Source organism: Hemitrygon akajei, chromosome 5, assembly GCF_048418815.1.
Source record: "Hemitrygon akajei chromosome 5, sHemAka1.3, whole genome shotgun sequence".
NCBI lineage: Eukaryota > Metazoa > Chordata > Chondrichthyes > Myliobatiformes > Dasyatidae > Hemitrygon > Hemitrygon akajei.
In genome coordinates, this window is record NC_133128.1 from 49,151,229 (window position 1) to 49,169,311 (window position 18,083).

At 41.4% G+C, this 18,083-nt stretch overlaps 1 protein-coding gene across 1 annotated transcript in view; it reads right to left on the reverse strand.

Annotated features, from left to right (window-relative positions):
* Window positions 1-18,083, reverse strand: part of ccdc80 (coiled-coil domain containing 80) — a 43,388-nt gene that overhangs the window by 12,841 nt on the left and 12,464 nt on the right. Inside the window, exons 3-5 of the mRNA XM_073045505.1 lie at window positions 16,212-16,345; window positions 8,122-8,273; window positions 4,606-4,709 (exon numbers count right to left, since the gene is read on the reverse strand). Of these exons, the coding sequence (XP_072901606.1) occupies window positions 4,606-4,709; window positions 8,122-8,273; window positions 16,212-16,345 (390 nt within the window). The remainder of the gene's footprint in view (window positions 1-4,605; window positions 4,710-8,121; window positions 8,274-16,211; window positions 16,346-18,083) is intronic.

The following is an 18,083-nucleotide window of genomic DNA, read 5'->3' on the forward strand; positions in this document are numbered from 1 at the left end:
TCTGGCACTTCCCCTGCAGCCAAAGAGGATTCAAAGATCATGGCTAATGCTCCTGTGATCTCTTCTCTCAATTCCCACAACAACCTGGGGTGTATCATATCCGGCCCTGGGAACTTATCAATCTTAATGTTTTTAAGAAGATCCAGCACTTCTTCTTCCTTAATCTCCACATTGTCCAGCACACAGGCCCGCTCAATTTTGACCTCATTCTGATCAAGATCCTTTTCATTTGTGAATACTAAAGCAAAGTATTCATTTAACCATATATAACCATATAACAATCACAGCACGGAAACAGGCCATTCCGGCCCTCCTAGTCCGTGCCGAACTCTTAATCTCACCTAGTCCCACCTACCCGCACTCAGCCCATAACCCTCCACTCCTTTCCTGTCCATATACCTATCCAATTTTACCTTAAATGACACAACTGAACTGGCCTCTACTACTTCTACAGGAAGCTCATTCCACACAGCTATCACTCTCTGAGTAAAGAAATACCCCCTCGTGTTTCCCTTAAACTTTTGCCCCCTAACCCTCAAATCATGTCCTCTCTTTTGAATCTCCCCTACTCTCAATGGAAACAGCCTATTCACGTCAACTCTATCTATCCCTCTCAAAATTTTAAATACCTCGATCAAATCCCCCCTCAACCTTCTACGCTCCAATGAATAGAGACCTAACTTGTTCAACCTTTCTCTGTACCTGGACCTGGACCTCCCCAACCTCCTCTGCCTCCAGGCACATGTTGCCCTCTTTATCCTTTAGCGGTCCCACCTTCGTTCTCGTCATCCTCCTATTCTTTACGTACACATAGAACGCCTTGGGGTTCTCCTTAATCCTACATGCCAAGGCCTTCTCATGCCCCCTTCGAGCTCTCCTAAGTCATTTCCTTAGCTCCTTCCTGGCTACCCTATATTTCTCATTGGCCCCTCCTGCTTCTTGCTTCTTATATCTAACATATGCTTCCTTTTTCCTCTTGACGAGTTGCCTCACATGTTTCGTCAGCCATGGTTCCCTTTTCCTACCATTTTTTCCTTGCCTCAGTGGGACAAACCTATCCAGAGCCCAGCTCAAGTGGTCCCTAAACTTCTCCCACATTACTTCTGTGCTTTCCCCTTTGAACATGTTTCCAATTTACTCTCGCTAGTTCCTGCCTCATCCTTTCAAAGTTAGCCTTTCCCCAGTTAAGCACTTTACCATTTTGTCTAATTTCATCCCTTTCCATAGCTATGCTGAAACTAAGGGAGTTGTGGTCACTCTCACCACTAGATCCAGTATAGCCTCTCCTCTTGTCGGCCAGTCCACATACTGTGTCAGGAATCCTTCTTGAACACACCTGACAAATTCAGCCCCATCCAACCCCCTTGCACTCAGGAGGTGCCAGTCAATATGAGGGAAGTTGAAATCACCCATAACTACTACCCTGTATTTCCTGCTCCATTCTAAAATCTGCCTGCTTATCTGCTCCTCGGTGTCCCGAGGGGTATTTGGGGGCCTAGAGACTACTCCCAGCACAGTGATTGATCCCTTCCTATTTCTGACTTCCACCCAGACTGACTCCATGGACACTCCTTCTGCAGCATCCTCCCTTTCTATAGCCGTGATACTATCCCTGACCAGCAATGCCACTCCCCCCCTTTTCTAACTCCCATCTTGTTCCTTCTAAAACACCTGAACCCGGGGACCTGCATCATCCAATCCTGCCCTTCCTCCACCAAGTTTCAGTAACGGCCACAACATCGTAGTTCCATGTACTAGTCCATGCTCTAAGTTCATCCTCCTTGTTCCTAATACTCCTAGCATTGAAATAGACACATTTCAACCCTTTTAACTGGCTACTATTATGTTCTGTCCCCTGCCTGTCCTTCCTCATCAACTCAGAACTCTTAGCATCATGCCCTTGTCCTTCTACTTTAATCCTTGCACTCACATTCTGATTCCCACTCCCCTGCCAAACTAGTTTAAATCCTCCCCAACAGCTCTATCAAACTTGCCCGCCAGGATATTGGTCCCCCTGGGATTCAAGTGCAACCCGTCATTTTTGTACAGGTCACACCCGCCCGAAAAGAGGTCCCAATGATCCAGAAATCTGAATCCCAGCCCCCTGCTCCAATCCCTCAGCCACACATTTATCCTCCACCTCATTCTATTCCTATTCTCACTGTCGCGTAGCACAGGCAGTAATCCCGAGATTACTACCTTTGAGGTCCTGCTTTTCAACTTCCTTCCTAACTCCCTGTAGTCTTCTTTCAGGACCTCTTCCCTTTTCCTATCTATGTCAAAATATGTGCCACGACCTCTGGCTGTTCTCCCTCTCACCGCAGGATATCTTGGACGCGATCAGAAACATCCCGGACCCTGGCACCTGGGAGGCAAACTACCATCCGAATTTCTTTCCTGCGTCCACAGAATTGCCTGTCTGAACCCCTGACTGTAGTGTCCCCTATCACTACTGCCTTCCTCTTCCTTTCCCTACCCTTCTGTGCCAGAGGCACGGCCACTGTCGCTTCCCCCATGTAGGCCGTCCCCCCCAACAGTACTCAAACAGGAGTACTTATTGTCAAGGGGTACAGCCACAGGGGTACTCTCTAGTACCTGACTCTTCCCCTTCCCTCTCCTGACTGTGACCCATTTCTCTGTCCCCCCGTGGCCCCAGAGTGACCACCTGTCTGTAACTCCCCTCTATCACCTCCTCACTCTCCCTGACCAAATCCGATTTAAAGACAAACTCAGGAACGGAACTCGTTCATAACCCGGGGAACTGCCTGTACTTTTAAATCATCTCTAGATTACTTATAATACCTAATACAGTGTAAATACTATGTAACTAGTTGTTATACTGTATTGTTTAGGGAAAAATGACAAGAAAAAATAGTCTGTACATGCTCAAACACTGAGTGCTGGAGAGAGAACTTCCGGGTTTTCCTGATCCGCGGTTGGTTGAATCTGCACATGCGGAACCTGTGGATAAGGAGGGCCGACTGTACTCAGAAAACAAGTTGTAAAGAGTCTCTGAAAGCGAGTCCATAGATCATAGAACTAGTGCAGAGGTGTGGTGGAAATCGAAGAACTTGGATGTATTTTAACAGGGCCAGAATTGAAAAGCAAAGATGTTATGTTAAAAAGCTGTAATGTTACATCAGGCTGAGAGGAGTGAAGAAAGGCGATGCTGAAGTGAAAAACCAAAATTACAGGGTGTTGCTGGAAAGGCATCTACATCACTAAAGTACGGGCTTCCTATTATCATGAACGAAGAATAGACTAACAAAAGGTTCTTCCATAGTGGATAGAACAAAACCTGAGGTCAAATTGTACGTGGCACAGCAGAGTTTTGTAAGAGATTTCTTTACCAAAGCAATTATTAAAATGTAGCACTTGTGCACATCAGTAGTTGATATGGATAGTTCGGATGTGTAAGGGCAAAACAAACAGAAGGTTATTCTGAGAGAATTTATGGAAGGATGGGAAGAGGCAAAAGTGGGTCGAAAGTCTATTACTATGATATACTTTATGTAAAAATATAAAGTTAGATAAAATATATTATACAAATAAATCCTATATTGATAGGGTGAGAAAATGAATGGTGAGGTGAGCTGAGGGTGATGTGCCATTTCAATTGTGCCTAGACCAGTTTGCCTGTACAGTACTGTGTAATAGTCTTATGCACGTACTGTATATGTAGCTAGGTGAATAAGGCTTTTGCACAGTACTGTAGTAATTTTGCATTTTACTGCTGCTGCAAAAAAAAACAACAAATTTCATGACAGTTGAGTGATGATAAACCTGATCCTGATATGGGTCTCTATAGTGGACTGAGAGTGGGAAGGGAGCGGGGTGGGGGGGGGGGGGGGTGGGAATCATGGTTGGCAAAGCGGGAAGGGGGAGGGGAGGGAGTGGGAGGCACCAGAGAGACATTCTGTAATGATCAATAAACCAATTGTTTGGAATCAAATGACCTTGCTGGGTCTGCACCCATCCCACCCCAGCACTCCTTCTGTGCCACCTGTCCCACACCCCTCCCACAGTTCTCCACCCCTGCCATTCCCTTTGCTCCTGGCAGATTGACAAACTCACTCTCCTCTCCACCTTGCCAAATTCAGTATTGTGCAATAAGCACCATAGCTATGTGTACGTTTTGCAGAGATCTTTTATGTAAATTTCTGAACTGATTAGATAGGGTTTATTATTTCCTACAATAGTGCGGCCAGTTGAAGGGGTACAGGGGTACTGCTATTAGTTTTTCAGAGGGAACAAACAATCAAAAACATTCACTGAACAACTTGTAGGTGCTGCTCACCAGACTTGTTTGAATTCTAGTTAAGCAGAATCTTCTGTAGAATAAACTGCACAACAATTGACAAATGACCTCCTACTGAATACTGGTTTGGGAATTAAACAGTTAGATTATTCTTACACGTTATATTTTGGATTATTTGGGTTGGTTACAATAAGAGTGACTGCAATTGTTATCTTTCATTCTATCTAAAACGTATCATGGGTAAGCAGAAAAACACTTAGAACGTTGACAGCAATACATCATAAATGTTATTCCTCCAGCTGATATAAGGATATTACAGATTGATCAATCAGAAAGCTGAATTTTACCCAGGTTGCAAGCTTGTGAATTTAAGGCATAAAGCTGATGTTGATAAGCCCATTCTTCATCATTCGGAGTAGAAATAATGAATAAACGTCTCCTCCAACGGAACCTAAGAGAGAAAAAAGCCCATGAAAACAGTCATTTCTTTATTCTTAGCTCCATAGGCAGATGGTGTGCAGAGGCCCCAAGGTAACTCAGTATCTTGTGTCATCAACACAAAAAGGCAGAAAAACTTGTGTTTTCCACACAAGTGCTTCCTAATTTAAAATAGTCAATTACTTAAGAAGCACCTGCACACATTTTACTTTCTTAGAATCAGAAGATGCTTATAGAATATCAGACGGAAAGACAAGTTTATATATCAAAAATCTTACAATATTTGAAAGCTATTAAGATAGGAGAACCTAAGCCAATCTGTTTTTGTTTTCACAATTGATCTGATTCATAAAATTGTACAGTATGGAGATGACTGTACCTGCTTCTACCACATTCTCTGGCAGTTTTTTCCATACACCTGTTAACTGTGTGAAAACTTGCTCTTCAGATACCCTTTAAGTATTTCCCCCATCACCTACAACCCATGCCTTCAGGTTTTAGTCTCCCTTATGCCCGTGTAAGGATTAAAAGGACATTTTGTGTCTGAGGATTTCAATCAAATAAAATTTAAGTTTTAATCATCTAGGTTTATGTTCAGTTTATACCCAACTGATGTTTGGTACAGTAATTTGGTTTTTACTCATTAATAAATTAGGCATTTAGGCGAGTTTGGTCTCTAACTTTCACATCTGTAATTCAAGTCCATATCTGTACTAGGTACATGAGACTAAATTCTCTACAGGCTGCTGGAATCAAGTCTTCATTTTGAAACATATTTGACCCACAGGCCACTGGAAGGTTGGTGTGGAAAGTAGGACAATGTCATACTATGTTCTAGAGCTAAGGAATGTTCTGGATATACCAACTAGTGGAGTGGTGTCACAACATCAGTAGGATGAAAGAGCTAATTGCGGACTTCAGGAAGACAAAAGAAGACATACCAATCCTCATAGGGGAATCAGAAGTGGAGAGAGTGATCAGTTTCAAGTTCCTGGGTGTCAAGATCTCTGAGGACCTAACCTGGTCCCAACATATCGATGCAGTTATAAAGAAGGCAAGAAAGCGACTATACTTCATTAAGAGTTTGAAGACATGCCAACAAAAACACTCAAAAACTTCTACAGATGTACTGTGGAGAGCATTCTGACAGGCTACATTACTGTTTGGTATGGAGGGCCGGGGGTGTCTACTGCACAGGACCAAAATGAGCTGCAGCAGAGGGTCGTAAATTTAGATGCCTCCATCTTGGGTACTAGCCTACAAATTACCTAGGACATCTTCAAAGAGCGGTGTCTCAGAAAGGCACCATCAATTATTAAGAACCCCCAGCTCCCAGGGCATTCAATTTTCTCATTGTTATCATCAGGTAGGAGGTACAGAAGCCTGAAGGCACACACTCAGCGATTCAGGAACAGCTTCTTCCCCTCTGCCATCCGATTCCCAAATGGACATTGAACCTGTGAACACTATCTCACTTTTTTAATATTATTTCTGTTTTTGCACAATTTTTAATCTATTCAATATACATACACTGTAAATTTATTTATTCATTTCTTCTATATTATGTATTGCATTGAACTGCTGCTGCTAAGTTAACAAATTTCATGACACATGCCAGTGTTAATAAACCTGATTCTGTTTCTGATGTGAAATAAATTTCTTTCTTTATTATTTTCTAAATTCTTCTGAGTAATCAGTTATGGTGACTATCTGCTGGAATTAAATGAAAATGAGAGGAAAGTTAGTTGAAACACATCAGATTTTTAAGGGTCTTGACTGGTGAAGAGTTATGGATGTTAGCTCTTGGGGAAGAACCTAGAATGAGAGGGCTACTGTTTTAAAAATTAAAAATTAGAGGTGGCCTATTTAAGACAGTGTTGAGATTATTTTATTTTCTTTCATAGGATTCACTCTTGAAAAGTGCACACATTTTGGTGGCATGTAAAGAGTAAGTAACCATTGCTGGATGCTTTTCTCCATCTTTCCCTGTGTGTCCTTTCTTTCTGGGCTCATGCAGGAAGACCATTTAGTTGACATATCATAGGTCCACAATGCCCGTCCAACTATGCCATGACTTTCTTCAACAAAGATCCAGTGTTAAGCCATAGTGATCAACATATCTGGAACAATATGCTGCTGCCTTTACCTAATCTACAACATAACCATTATGAAACTAATCAGCTAGCCACAGATAACTGAAGGGGCAAATATAAGACCATGACACATAGGAGCAGAACTAGGCCATTTGGCCCATTGAGTCTGCTCCGCCATTCCATCATGGCTGATCCTTTTTTCCCTCCTCGGTCCCACTCCCCGGCCTTCTCCCCGTAACTTTTGATGTCGTGGCCAATCAAGAGCCTATCAATCTCCGCCTTAAATACACCCAACACCTGGCCTCCACAGGTAAAAATTTCCATAAATTCACTACCATCTCGCTAAAGAAATTTCTCAACATCTCTGTTTTGAATGGACACCCCTCTATCCTAAGGCTGTGCCCTCTTGATCTAGAAACATGGGAAACATCATTTCCACATTGACTCCGTCTAGGCTTTTCAACATTGAAAAGGTTTCGATGAGATCCCCCCCCCCCCCCATCCTTCTACATTCCAGTGAGTACATTCCCAGAGTCATTCAAATGTTCCTCATTTGATGACTCTTTCATTCCTGGAATCATCCCTGTGAATCTCCAATGACAGCACATCCTTTCTTAGATAAGGAGCCCAAAACTTCACAATTCTCAAGGTGAAGTCCTCACCAGTGCCATATAAAGCCTCAGCATCACATCCCTGCTCTTGTATTCTAGATCTCTTGAAATGAATGCTATCATTGCATTTGGGGAATTTGACACAGTTATATTATGACATTTGTTGAACTGATGTTGTCTCCCATAGACAATCTAATACATAGAACCATAACATGGCAGAAAGAATGATGCAGCAGAAAGAAAATATAATTAAATCAGCTTTCAGATCTTCTGTTGAAAATAATGGCTTCACAATATAACTTAAAGGAGAGCAAAAGGCTTCAGGTGGTGGAAATCTGAAATAACAACTGAAAATGTATTAACATTTTAAGTCACTTGACCTGCGGACCAGTTCTAGCATTTTCATCGCTGTTTTGTAATTTTATACAAACTGCAGGATGGTATGAAACATAGTTTTGTTTCCATAGATGGAAATAATAGCTGTTTAGTGACAGAGAGATTCACTGTATATTTGCAATTTTTCCCCCATTACTTGCCACGAAAGGCAAATTTTAGTTATAATTTCAAATTCAAGTTCATTTCAACTAATGTAGTTTAAGACAGCGTCAGCAACTTCAGGGATCAGGAGATAAATAACCACACAATATAAAACTGCTTTAAATTGGGCACTGAAATAAATCATTCTCATTTTATTGTGCAATCGCATTAAGACAGTACATACCTAGCCAAGAAATTTTCTAGTGACCCTGGTCTGTCTTCTCTCTTGCATTGTAGTCCTTCTTTCTTCTGTTTCTCCATCTCTGTGATCCTTGTTGTAAATGTGTCAATCAAATCAAAGACAGACTGCATTGCAATTGGTACTTCATAGTTTTGCTGTCAATACAGATAATCATGATTAACGTTATTATCTTAACAGTGAAGCATTCATTTATCCAGGAAAGCAAGATACAATAGCAATACATCATTTCAGTACTCTATATTTTCATATGCACATTTAATTCAGTATGCATTTAAACTCAGTACACCCGCTGGCTACTGCAAGTATCTAATCAGTCAATCATGTGGCAGTAACTCAATGCATAAAAGCACGCAGATGTGGTCAAGAGGTTCAGTTGTTATTCAGACCAAACATCAGAATGGGGGAGAAATGTGATCTAAGTTATCTTGACTGTGGAATGATTATTGGTGCCAGATTGGGTAGTTTGAGTATCTCAGAAGCTCCTGGGCTTTTCACACACAATAGTCTCTAGAGTTTGTCCCTTGTTAATGAGAGATCGGAGAACGGCCAAACTGGTGCAAGCTGAAAGGAAGGCATTAGTAACTCAGATAACCATAGATAACCATTAACTCAGATAACCATGGATAACCATTAACTCAGATAACCATAGATAACCATTAGTAACTCAGATAACCATAGATAACCATTAACTCAGATAACCATGGATAACCATTAACTCAGATAACCATAGATAACCATTAACTCAGATAACCATGGATAACCATTAACTCAGATAACCATAGATAACCATTAGTAACTCAGATAACCATAGATAACCATTAACTCAGATAACCATAGATAACCATTAGTAACTCAGATAACCATAGATAACCATTAACTCAGATAACCATGGATAACCATTAACTCAGATAACCATAGATAACCATTAACTCAGATAACCATGGATAACCATTAACTCAGATAACCATAGATAACCATTAACTCAGATAACCATGTCTTACAACGGTGGTGTGCAGAAGAGCATCTCTGAACACACAACACATGAAACATTGAAGTGGTTCAGCAGCAGAAGACCATGAACATACACTCAATGGCCACATTATTAGATACAGGGGTACCTAATAAAGTAGCCACTGAGTGTATATGGTGCACTTAACACAGTAGAATATTTCAAGCCTCTTCACACCAGCTGACTTGTACTAAAATCAATCCTAAATCAAAGGACTTCAGCAGACATGACCAAAATGTAACCAAGGACCTCCATTTTATCAAACATCTGCAAAAAGAAATGAGAGTTTCTTAAGTGGAAAGGGTGACCAGTTTCAAGTTTCTGGGTGTCAACATCCCTGAAGACCCATCCTGGGTTCAACATATTGATGCAATTGCAAAGAGGGAAGGATGGCTGCTACATTTCATCAAAAGTTTGAGGAGAATTGGTATGTCACCAGAGACCTGGCAAATTTCTACAGAGTTATCATGGAGATTATTCTAACTGGTTGCATCATGATTTGGTATGGAGGGGGCCACTGCACAGGATCAGAAATAGCTGCAGAAAATTGTAAAGTCAGCCAGCTTCATCACGGGCACTAGCTTCCCCAGCACCCAGCACACCTCAAAAAGGCAGCATTCATCATTAAGAATCCCCATCACCCAGGACATGTCCTCTTCCCATTGCAACCATCAAAGTGGTGGTACTGGAGACTGAAGACAATGTTTTAGAAACATCTTCCCCTCCGCCATCAGATTTCTGAATGGACCCATAAATACTACCTCACTATTTTCCTTCATTTTTGCACTACTTATTTAATTTTCATTTTTTTATATATCATTTTAATTTATAGTTTTTATTATTATGTGTTGTAATGTACTGCTGCCACAAAACAACATACACCAATGATATTAAACCTGATTCTGAGGTTGACTGGTGGTAATGTTCAGAGAGGGAGTTTCTGACCTTTAATACAATTGGCTCAAGGACACAGGGAGTGGAGATTAAGCAAAAATATGTAACTAAAAGGACACAGGATCTGCACAGAATGCAGGGTTGGAAGAAGCAAGGCCATGAATGGATTTGAATTCTGGGTTAATTTCATCACGGCCAACACACACAAAATGCTGGAGGAACTCAGGAGGTCAATCAGCTTCTATGGAAATGACTAAAGAGTCAACGTTTTGGGCTGTGACCCTTCATCAGGACTGGAAAGGAAAGGAAAAGAAGTCAGAATAAGTGGCAGGGGGAGGGAAAGGAGTACAAGCTAGAAGAAGATAGGTGAGGTCAAGTGGGTGGGGGTGGATTCAAGATGTAATGAGGTGATAGGTAGAAAAGGCAAAGGCTGGAGAAGTAGGAATCCGAGATAGGAGAGGAGAGTGGACCATGGATGGAAGGTATAGAGGAGGGGCACCCAGGGGAGGTGATGGTTAAGTAAGGAGAAGAGGAGAGGAGAGGTGAGATGGGAGTCAGGGTGGGAAATGTTAGAAGAGGGAGGTGGAGGGGGAAATATTACTGGAAGAGAGAAATCGATGCTCATGTCATCAGGTTGGAGACTACCCAGATGGAATATACAGTAAGGTGTTGCTCCTCCAACCCAAGGGTGATCTCATCATGGCAGTAGAGGAGGCCATGGACCAACGTGTCATGATGGAAATGGGGATTGGAATTAAAATGGCTGGCCACCAGGGAAATCCAGCTTTTTGCAGATGGAGCCAAGCTGTTGAACAAAGTGGTCCCCTGAATCTATGTCGGGTCTCACCAATGTAGAGGAGCACTGGATACAGTAGGCAATCCCAACAAATTTGCAGGTTAAGCATTGTTTCACCTGGTAAGACTGTTTGGGGCCCTGAATGGAGGAGAGGGTGGAGATGAGTGGGCAGGCATAACACTTATACAGGGATAAGTGACAGGAAGGGGATTAATGGAGAGGGACCAGTGAACAGCAGGAGCGATTCCTGAAGAAACAGGAGAGTGGAGGTTGGGTGAGGTGGGGAGGGTGGTTAAGGTGTGTTTTGTGATAGGATCCCATTGAGGACGGCGGAAGTGGCAGAGAATGATGTGCTGGATGTGGACATCCACCACTGGATCTCTTTTATGAATGAAGATAACCTCATATCTACCTAACTCTGACTTGAACTGCCAGTTAACGGTAAACATTAAAAGGAAAATCTTTCAATCGCTCTGATGAAGGGACTTTTATAAGTTCAGACTTACGGCACTAATGGGTCTTTTTATATTTAGATATTGCAGATGATGTGCTATCTAACAGGAACAATGGGTTGTGTGCACCATCATCCAATATACTGACACGGTGGATTCCCTGTAAGATTTCTTACTTACATAAATTGTGCAATCGAAGCACAATCCTAAATGGTCTATCAAAACTCATAAATACAATGAGGAATCTAGAAAAGTTATGGAAGCCTTTTGAAATACTGAAACCTCAAGCACAATGGAAAGAAAGGATATTGCAGCTGCCAAGTGCATGGAAAATGGAAAATTCTTGCTCATGCATGACCTGTCTCATAAAAACTCCACCTGAAGCCATTCTAGATGAATTGAGGCAAAATTATGCTGTTTTCTTCACAATAAAAGGTAAACTCCACTGAAGAGTGGTCCAGGTAACCTGCCAGGCTGAAACACCATTAGCAGAATCCAGAAAAAATCTCAATAAATAATTAATTGCCAATATGAAGACGACTTCCATGGTATGGCCACTCAGCAATCTCTTGTCACAGGCGGCCGCCCAGCTGACAGTTCTTGAACCAACCAGCAAAACCCTGATGACTTTAGTTTAGTAACATAATGATCAATTTTCACTAAAATAGAGTTTGTTATTCTAATTGTGTTCGTTCTTGTAAAAAAAAGTTGTGTATAATTTATGCTTTTCTAGTAAACCCTGCTTATATGATGTAATGTACCTGTGATGCTGGTGCAAGTAAGTTTTCCATTGCATCTATGTCTACATGTACTTGCATATGACAATAAACGATCTTGACTTTGACTGTTTCATCGTAACTTCTAAATATTTTTTGCATCTTAGTATAGGCATCCATACAGCATGGTACCATCCTTTCTATCTACTGTAGGATATGAGGCTGGGATATCCATTTCAAATGACTGTCATATTGAGATTTTGAAGATGACTGAGCTGCTAGATCCAGTTCGAACCCAGCCATCAAGTTCACTGATGACATACACAGTGGTTAGCCTCATCAACAGCAACGATGAGACGGCATCCAGAGAGGAGGCAGAGTGGCTGATGGAATGGTGCAAGCACAACAACTTGAGTCTCAACATGGACCAAAGAGATTGTTGTGGACAGCTTGGAAGGTGACCACTCCTCACTGCACCTGCACAGCTCATCCTTGGAGAAAGTTAGAAGCACCAAGTCTCTGGCAGCGCACATAATGGATGATCTCATCTGGTTCCTCGGCATCACCACTTTGGTCAGGAAAGCACAGCAACTTTTCAACTTCCTGAGAACTTCCTCCCCCCCCATTTTCTAACCAATCTTTAGAGAAACAGCTTCTCTCCCCAGGTTGTAAGGCTACTGAACCCCCCTGCCACCATCCAGGTCACTTCACACATGAAGCTATACTGTTTACTTTGGTCACATATGCACCTTATTATTTGTTAATTTAGTAGTGGTAATATTATTTTATGTGTTGTGTGTGTGATTTGTGCATACTGTGTTGTGGAGGAACATTATTCCATTTGGCAGTTTACATGTGTACAGTTGAATGACAATAAACTTGAACTTATTACCATTTCTTCATCTAAAATACACTATGGAAAAATCCAGCAGCTGCACTTTTATGTTTGTTTAGCAAAGCCTTTCTGCATTGCAAAAGAGGCATCTGGAACAGATTTTTCTGCAGCCTAGCTCCATGTTAGGTTGTGGATATTCAAACTCCTGCCAGATGAAATTTCACTTTTACTTTTAAGGCAGTGGTTTGCCCAGCTTTATGTGTTGGAGCACAGGATGGGTGAATAATCCAGAAAGACTCTTCAAATATTACTGCTCATTTTGTCTGCAGCCAGACAGTCACTGATAGAGGGGTTCTCTTTAAAGACAACACAATAATCCAATACCCAAGTGATGTAAAGTGTGTCGGAACCAACTACTCATACAGTACCATACAAAAGTCTTAAGCACGTATGTGAATAAGGCTTTTGCTCTACATACTGTCCTTACACATCTAGAGAAGAAGAATGCTTATGTGAGAATGCTGTTCTTGGACTACAGTTCAGCATTCAATACCATAGTTCCATCTAGGCTCAACAAGAAGCTCAGAGACCTCGGCCTTGTGACCCTGCCTTGTGTCAGATCCCCAGCAGGTGGTAAGAGTGGGCCCCCTCACCTCCAACCCTCTGACTCCCAATACAGGAGCCCCTTAGAGATGTGTACTAAGTTAACATGAATGGATCTGGGGTTGAGAGGGTAAACAGCTTTAAGTTCCTCAGCATACACATCACCAAGGACCTCACGTGGTCTGTACACACCAGCTGTGTGGTGAAAAGGCACAACAGTGCGTCTTTTACCTCAGACAGTTGAGGAAATTTGGTATGGGCCCCCAAATCCCAAGAACTTTCTACAGGGGAACAATTGAGAGCATCCTAACTGGCTGCATCACTGCCTGGTATGGGAACTGTACCTCCCTTGTTTGCAGGACTCTGCACAGAGTGGTACAGACAGCCCAGCGCATCTGTAGTTGTGAACTTCCCATGATTCAGGACATTTACAGGACAGGTGTGTAAAAAGGACCTGTAGGATCATTGGGGACCCAAGTCACCCCAATCACAATCTATTCCAGCTGCTACCATCCGGGAAACGGTACTGCAGCATAAAAGCCAGGACCAACAGGTTAGGAGACAGCTTCTTCCACAAAGCCATCAGATTGATGAACTCACGCTGATTTGAGTGTTCTCTATATTACATTGACTATTCTATTTGTTATAAATTATTATAAATTACTATGGTTGCACATGGCACATTTAGATGGAGACACAACGTAAAGATTTTTACTCTTCATGTCTGTGAAGGATGTAAGAAATAAAGTCAATTCAATAAATAATCAACCCGATTCTGAAATGGGTCTCTATTGTGGACTGAGAGTTGGAAGGGGGCAGGGAGAGGGGAGTCATTGTTGGGAAAAGGAGAAGGGAGAGGGGAAGGAATGGGAAGCACCAGAGAGACATTCTGTAATGATCAATAAACCAATTGTTTATAATCAAATGACCTTGCCTGCTGTCTCAGGGCATAACCCCGGCATTCCTTCTCTGTCACCTGTCCCACGTCCCTCCTGCGGTGCTCCAGCCTCACCATTCCCAACATCCCTTGCTCCCGCCAGATTTACAAACTCGCTTTCTGTTCCACGTTGACAAATACAATATTGTGCAGGTCTTAGGCCCTCCAGCTATATATATATGTGCCTAAGACTTCTGCACAGTAATTGCAGGGCCAATGGTCAGACTATCTTATAAACCAGTACAAAGAGACGTAGCGGCCCTTGACCCCCATGAAACTCTGCAACCACCTTTTGCACCAATGCTTCCGAGAGTAACTTAAAAGTTTCATCCAAAACATGAGTTCCACAGAGAAGAAGAGGTTCAAATCATTGTCAATTACTCAAACCTGGTGAATTAACTGCTTGCATTTTGAACTCCATCCAGAAAATTTGTTAGTTCTGTTTTTGAGAATTAAGGAGCCGCATTGTAGCAGATGTACGACTCAGCAACTGAAGGCCCCAGAGGAAATATAATACACATGTTTCATGGTACAAGATGCTGTTCCAACATCAATACCATGTGGAGAGTTAGTTGAGTGTTGATTCATTTATTATTTTTCTATCCTTGGAGACATAAGTGAAACATTCTGGAGTCAAGTGAGATATAGGATGTTAATCTTTCGGTGCATCTAATTTCTTGATTTTACTTCACAGTCCATAACCTAAGCCACAGTGTGATCTTCCTACTGTATCCAACAGCTGTACAAAATGACACTAGGCTGGGTTTGTTTCAGTTAGTATGACTCAATAATCAGGCCTTCTGTTGAAACAACATTGAGTAAATAAGATCTTATTTTGATACACTAAAATTTTACAAGTGTGTTTCCTTGCCTAATCTGTGTGATCTTGGTTGGAGCAGAACCCTTGACCCTCACAACAGTGGACATGTGCGAAGAGGAGTAAGAAGCCCAGGTACCTGGGTAGTGAAATTCTTCACAAGCAGAAACAGAGAATAGTTATTTTCTGCCATGAATAACAAGGCACTGGCTGATTTCAAAGTTGCTTGTTTCTGTGATTTCATCAAAGGATCAATATTTATAGGGCATTCCCAGTTTTATTGTTAGGGAAGGAATTTCTGGCCCTGATCGTGATTAAGCTGCAGTGAGATGTGTAGCTGTGTGAGCGCTGGGCGAGGGCTCTGTCAGGTGTGGCTGACCCTCCTTACGGTTAAATGACCTGTTGTTTACCCTCACCCATCAGCTGCACTAAATTCAAAAGGTCACAGAGGCTATTCCTGATGTCACTGCATAAATTGGTAGCATAGTGGTTAGCACGCCACTAACCGATTGGGGCCTTGGAGTTCGGTGTTCAATTCTGGCATCCTCTGTAACCAAGATTGTAGGTTCCTTCCCATGTGCGTGTGGATTTCCTCCGGGTGCTCTGGTTTCCTCCCACAGTTCAAAGATGCACTGGTTAGTAGGTTAATTTGTCATTGTAAATTGTCCTGTGATTAGGCTGGGGTTAACTCGGTGGGTTGCTAGGCAGCCTGGCTGGAAGGGCTTATCCTGCGCCAAGCCTCAAAGCAAAAGGCGGGGGTGGGCGGTTTGGTGGAGCGCTGAAATAAAATGAAGTTGGACACCCAAATATTTCATACAAAAGTAATATGTGTTTAAACTGATAAGCAGAAGAAGGTGAAAGGGGTATTAAAACTAAATTAATGAACCTTTATGTTAAGACATATTAATAATGATTACTTATTTATAGACTATTGTTCATACAGACAATACAACTTTTCAAACAGACATTAAAGTCATGTCTGATTCTGTGCTTTTAAAGTAAGTTTCCCTTACCTTGACTTTCATGTCTAAATCAGTTAGTACCATGAAGAACTCATTTTCAGATAATCCATATTCCTTGCGAAGTTCAGTGATGATATCTTGATCCAGGTTATTGTACCTTATATCTTTCACCGGCTTTTCATTATCTTAAGATAATAAAACATATTACTAAAATTAATACATTTATAAATAAACTTCATCTTACACAAAAGAAATTGTTAATATTACAGAATATCTGATGTGAATAAACTACTCACTGAGTAAGAGAGTCTAGAGCATTTTCAGCAATATTCATTTTAACAATATCTCACAAATACTGGAGGTATGGCATTCACACTCAATTGATTGGTTAAAATAAGCAGACTGTCGGCTACCATATTAGGGATTTCAGTTGGTCAGTATGATCTAAACTCGTCAGGTGTTCAAGTTTGTTGGAACAAGGACTATACCTTTGTTAGATTTGACTCATCATTTCCACTGCAGTGATTGTGAAGTTGCTCACTAAAGAAGATGGTTGACTTTAAATGCACTTGTGAATTTTATAGTTATCATAATCTCTAATGGTTAAATCTTCCTGTTCTTGGACCCCCTCAATTTCCATTTTCTCCTTGCTTTATACGTTCAGTTCTAACAAAGACTTGCGAAATCAAAGGTAGTATGAGCTTGAGCAACACAAGATGTGGGAAGAACTCAGTAAATCAGGCAGCATCTACGGAGGGAATAAACAATCAACATTTCAGGCCAAGACCCTTCAGCAGGACTGAAAAGGATGAACAATGAGATAATATACTGGCATACAATAGAAAATGGTTGACAGAAAGTGCTGAAGAATAAATGGGTCTTTTTGGAGCATCCTGTGGTAACTCCAGGAGTCAATGCCTGAACCTCTGCTTTCATTTTTATCTCTCTGTTTTATTTGAGGAAACTGAATAATACTTCAAAGTTTGCTAAAAATAAGAAACTGGGTGGGATTGAGAGTTGTGTAGAGGATGCAAAAAGCTTTTACAGCAATTTAGAAAAGTTGAGTGAGCAGGCAAATAATGGTAGATTTATGTTAATGTGAATAAATTTGAAGTTATCCACTTTAGAAGGACATACATGAAGAACAGTGTAATTTTAAAGATGGTAGACAAGGAAATGTTAATGCTTCAGGAGATATGAGTGTCTTTCTACACCAGTCACTAAAAGCAAACACATGGGTGCAGCAAGCAATTAAGAAGGTAAATGTAATATTGTTTTGAGTATAGAAACATGAATGTCTTACTACAATGATATAAGCTTTGGTGAGAGTACACCTGATGTATTGCGTCCTTTTAGCTCCTATGCCTTTCCCCTTGCCATTCATTAGTCTGATTCCTGGAATGGCAGATTTGTTAAGTAAGTAAAGATTGGCTCAACTAGTTGGTTATACACTAGAATTTAGGAAAATGAAAGAAGATCTCATTGAAATGTACAAACTTCTGACAGGGCTTGACAGATTGGGCTCAGAGAGGATGTTTCCCTAGTCTGTGAATCTAGAACCAAACAATAAGGGATAAGACATAAGCTAGTGAGCTTTTAGAATTCTTTGCCACAGAAAGTCATGGAGACCAAGTCACTGAATATGCCTAAGTAGTAAACAGACTGTTAAAGACACAAAATGCATGGAGGAATTTGAGAGGAATATCACAATGAGATAGCCACACCACAATGAATGGTGGAGAACAATTAAAGAGCCAAATGATTTACTCATACTGCCATTCTCCAAGGTTTTATGTTTTATCTTGTTTGTTCACAGGAAGTCCCACTCACAGTTTTTCCCTTTGCCTAACCGACCTTTGCTTTAACCAAGGCCCATCCAGGTAGGAGTATTGAGTGCCAAATGAAATGTAACTGAAGCCAGGC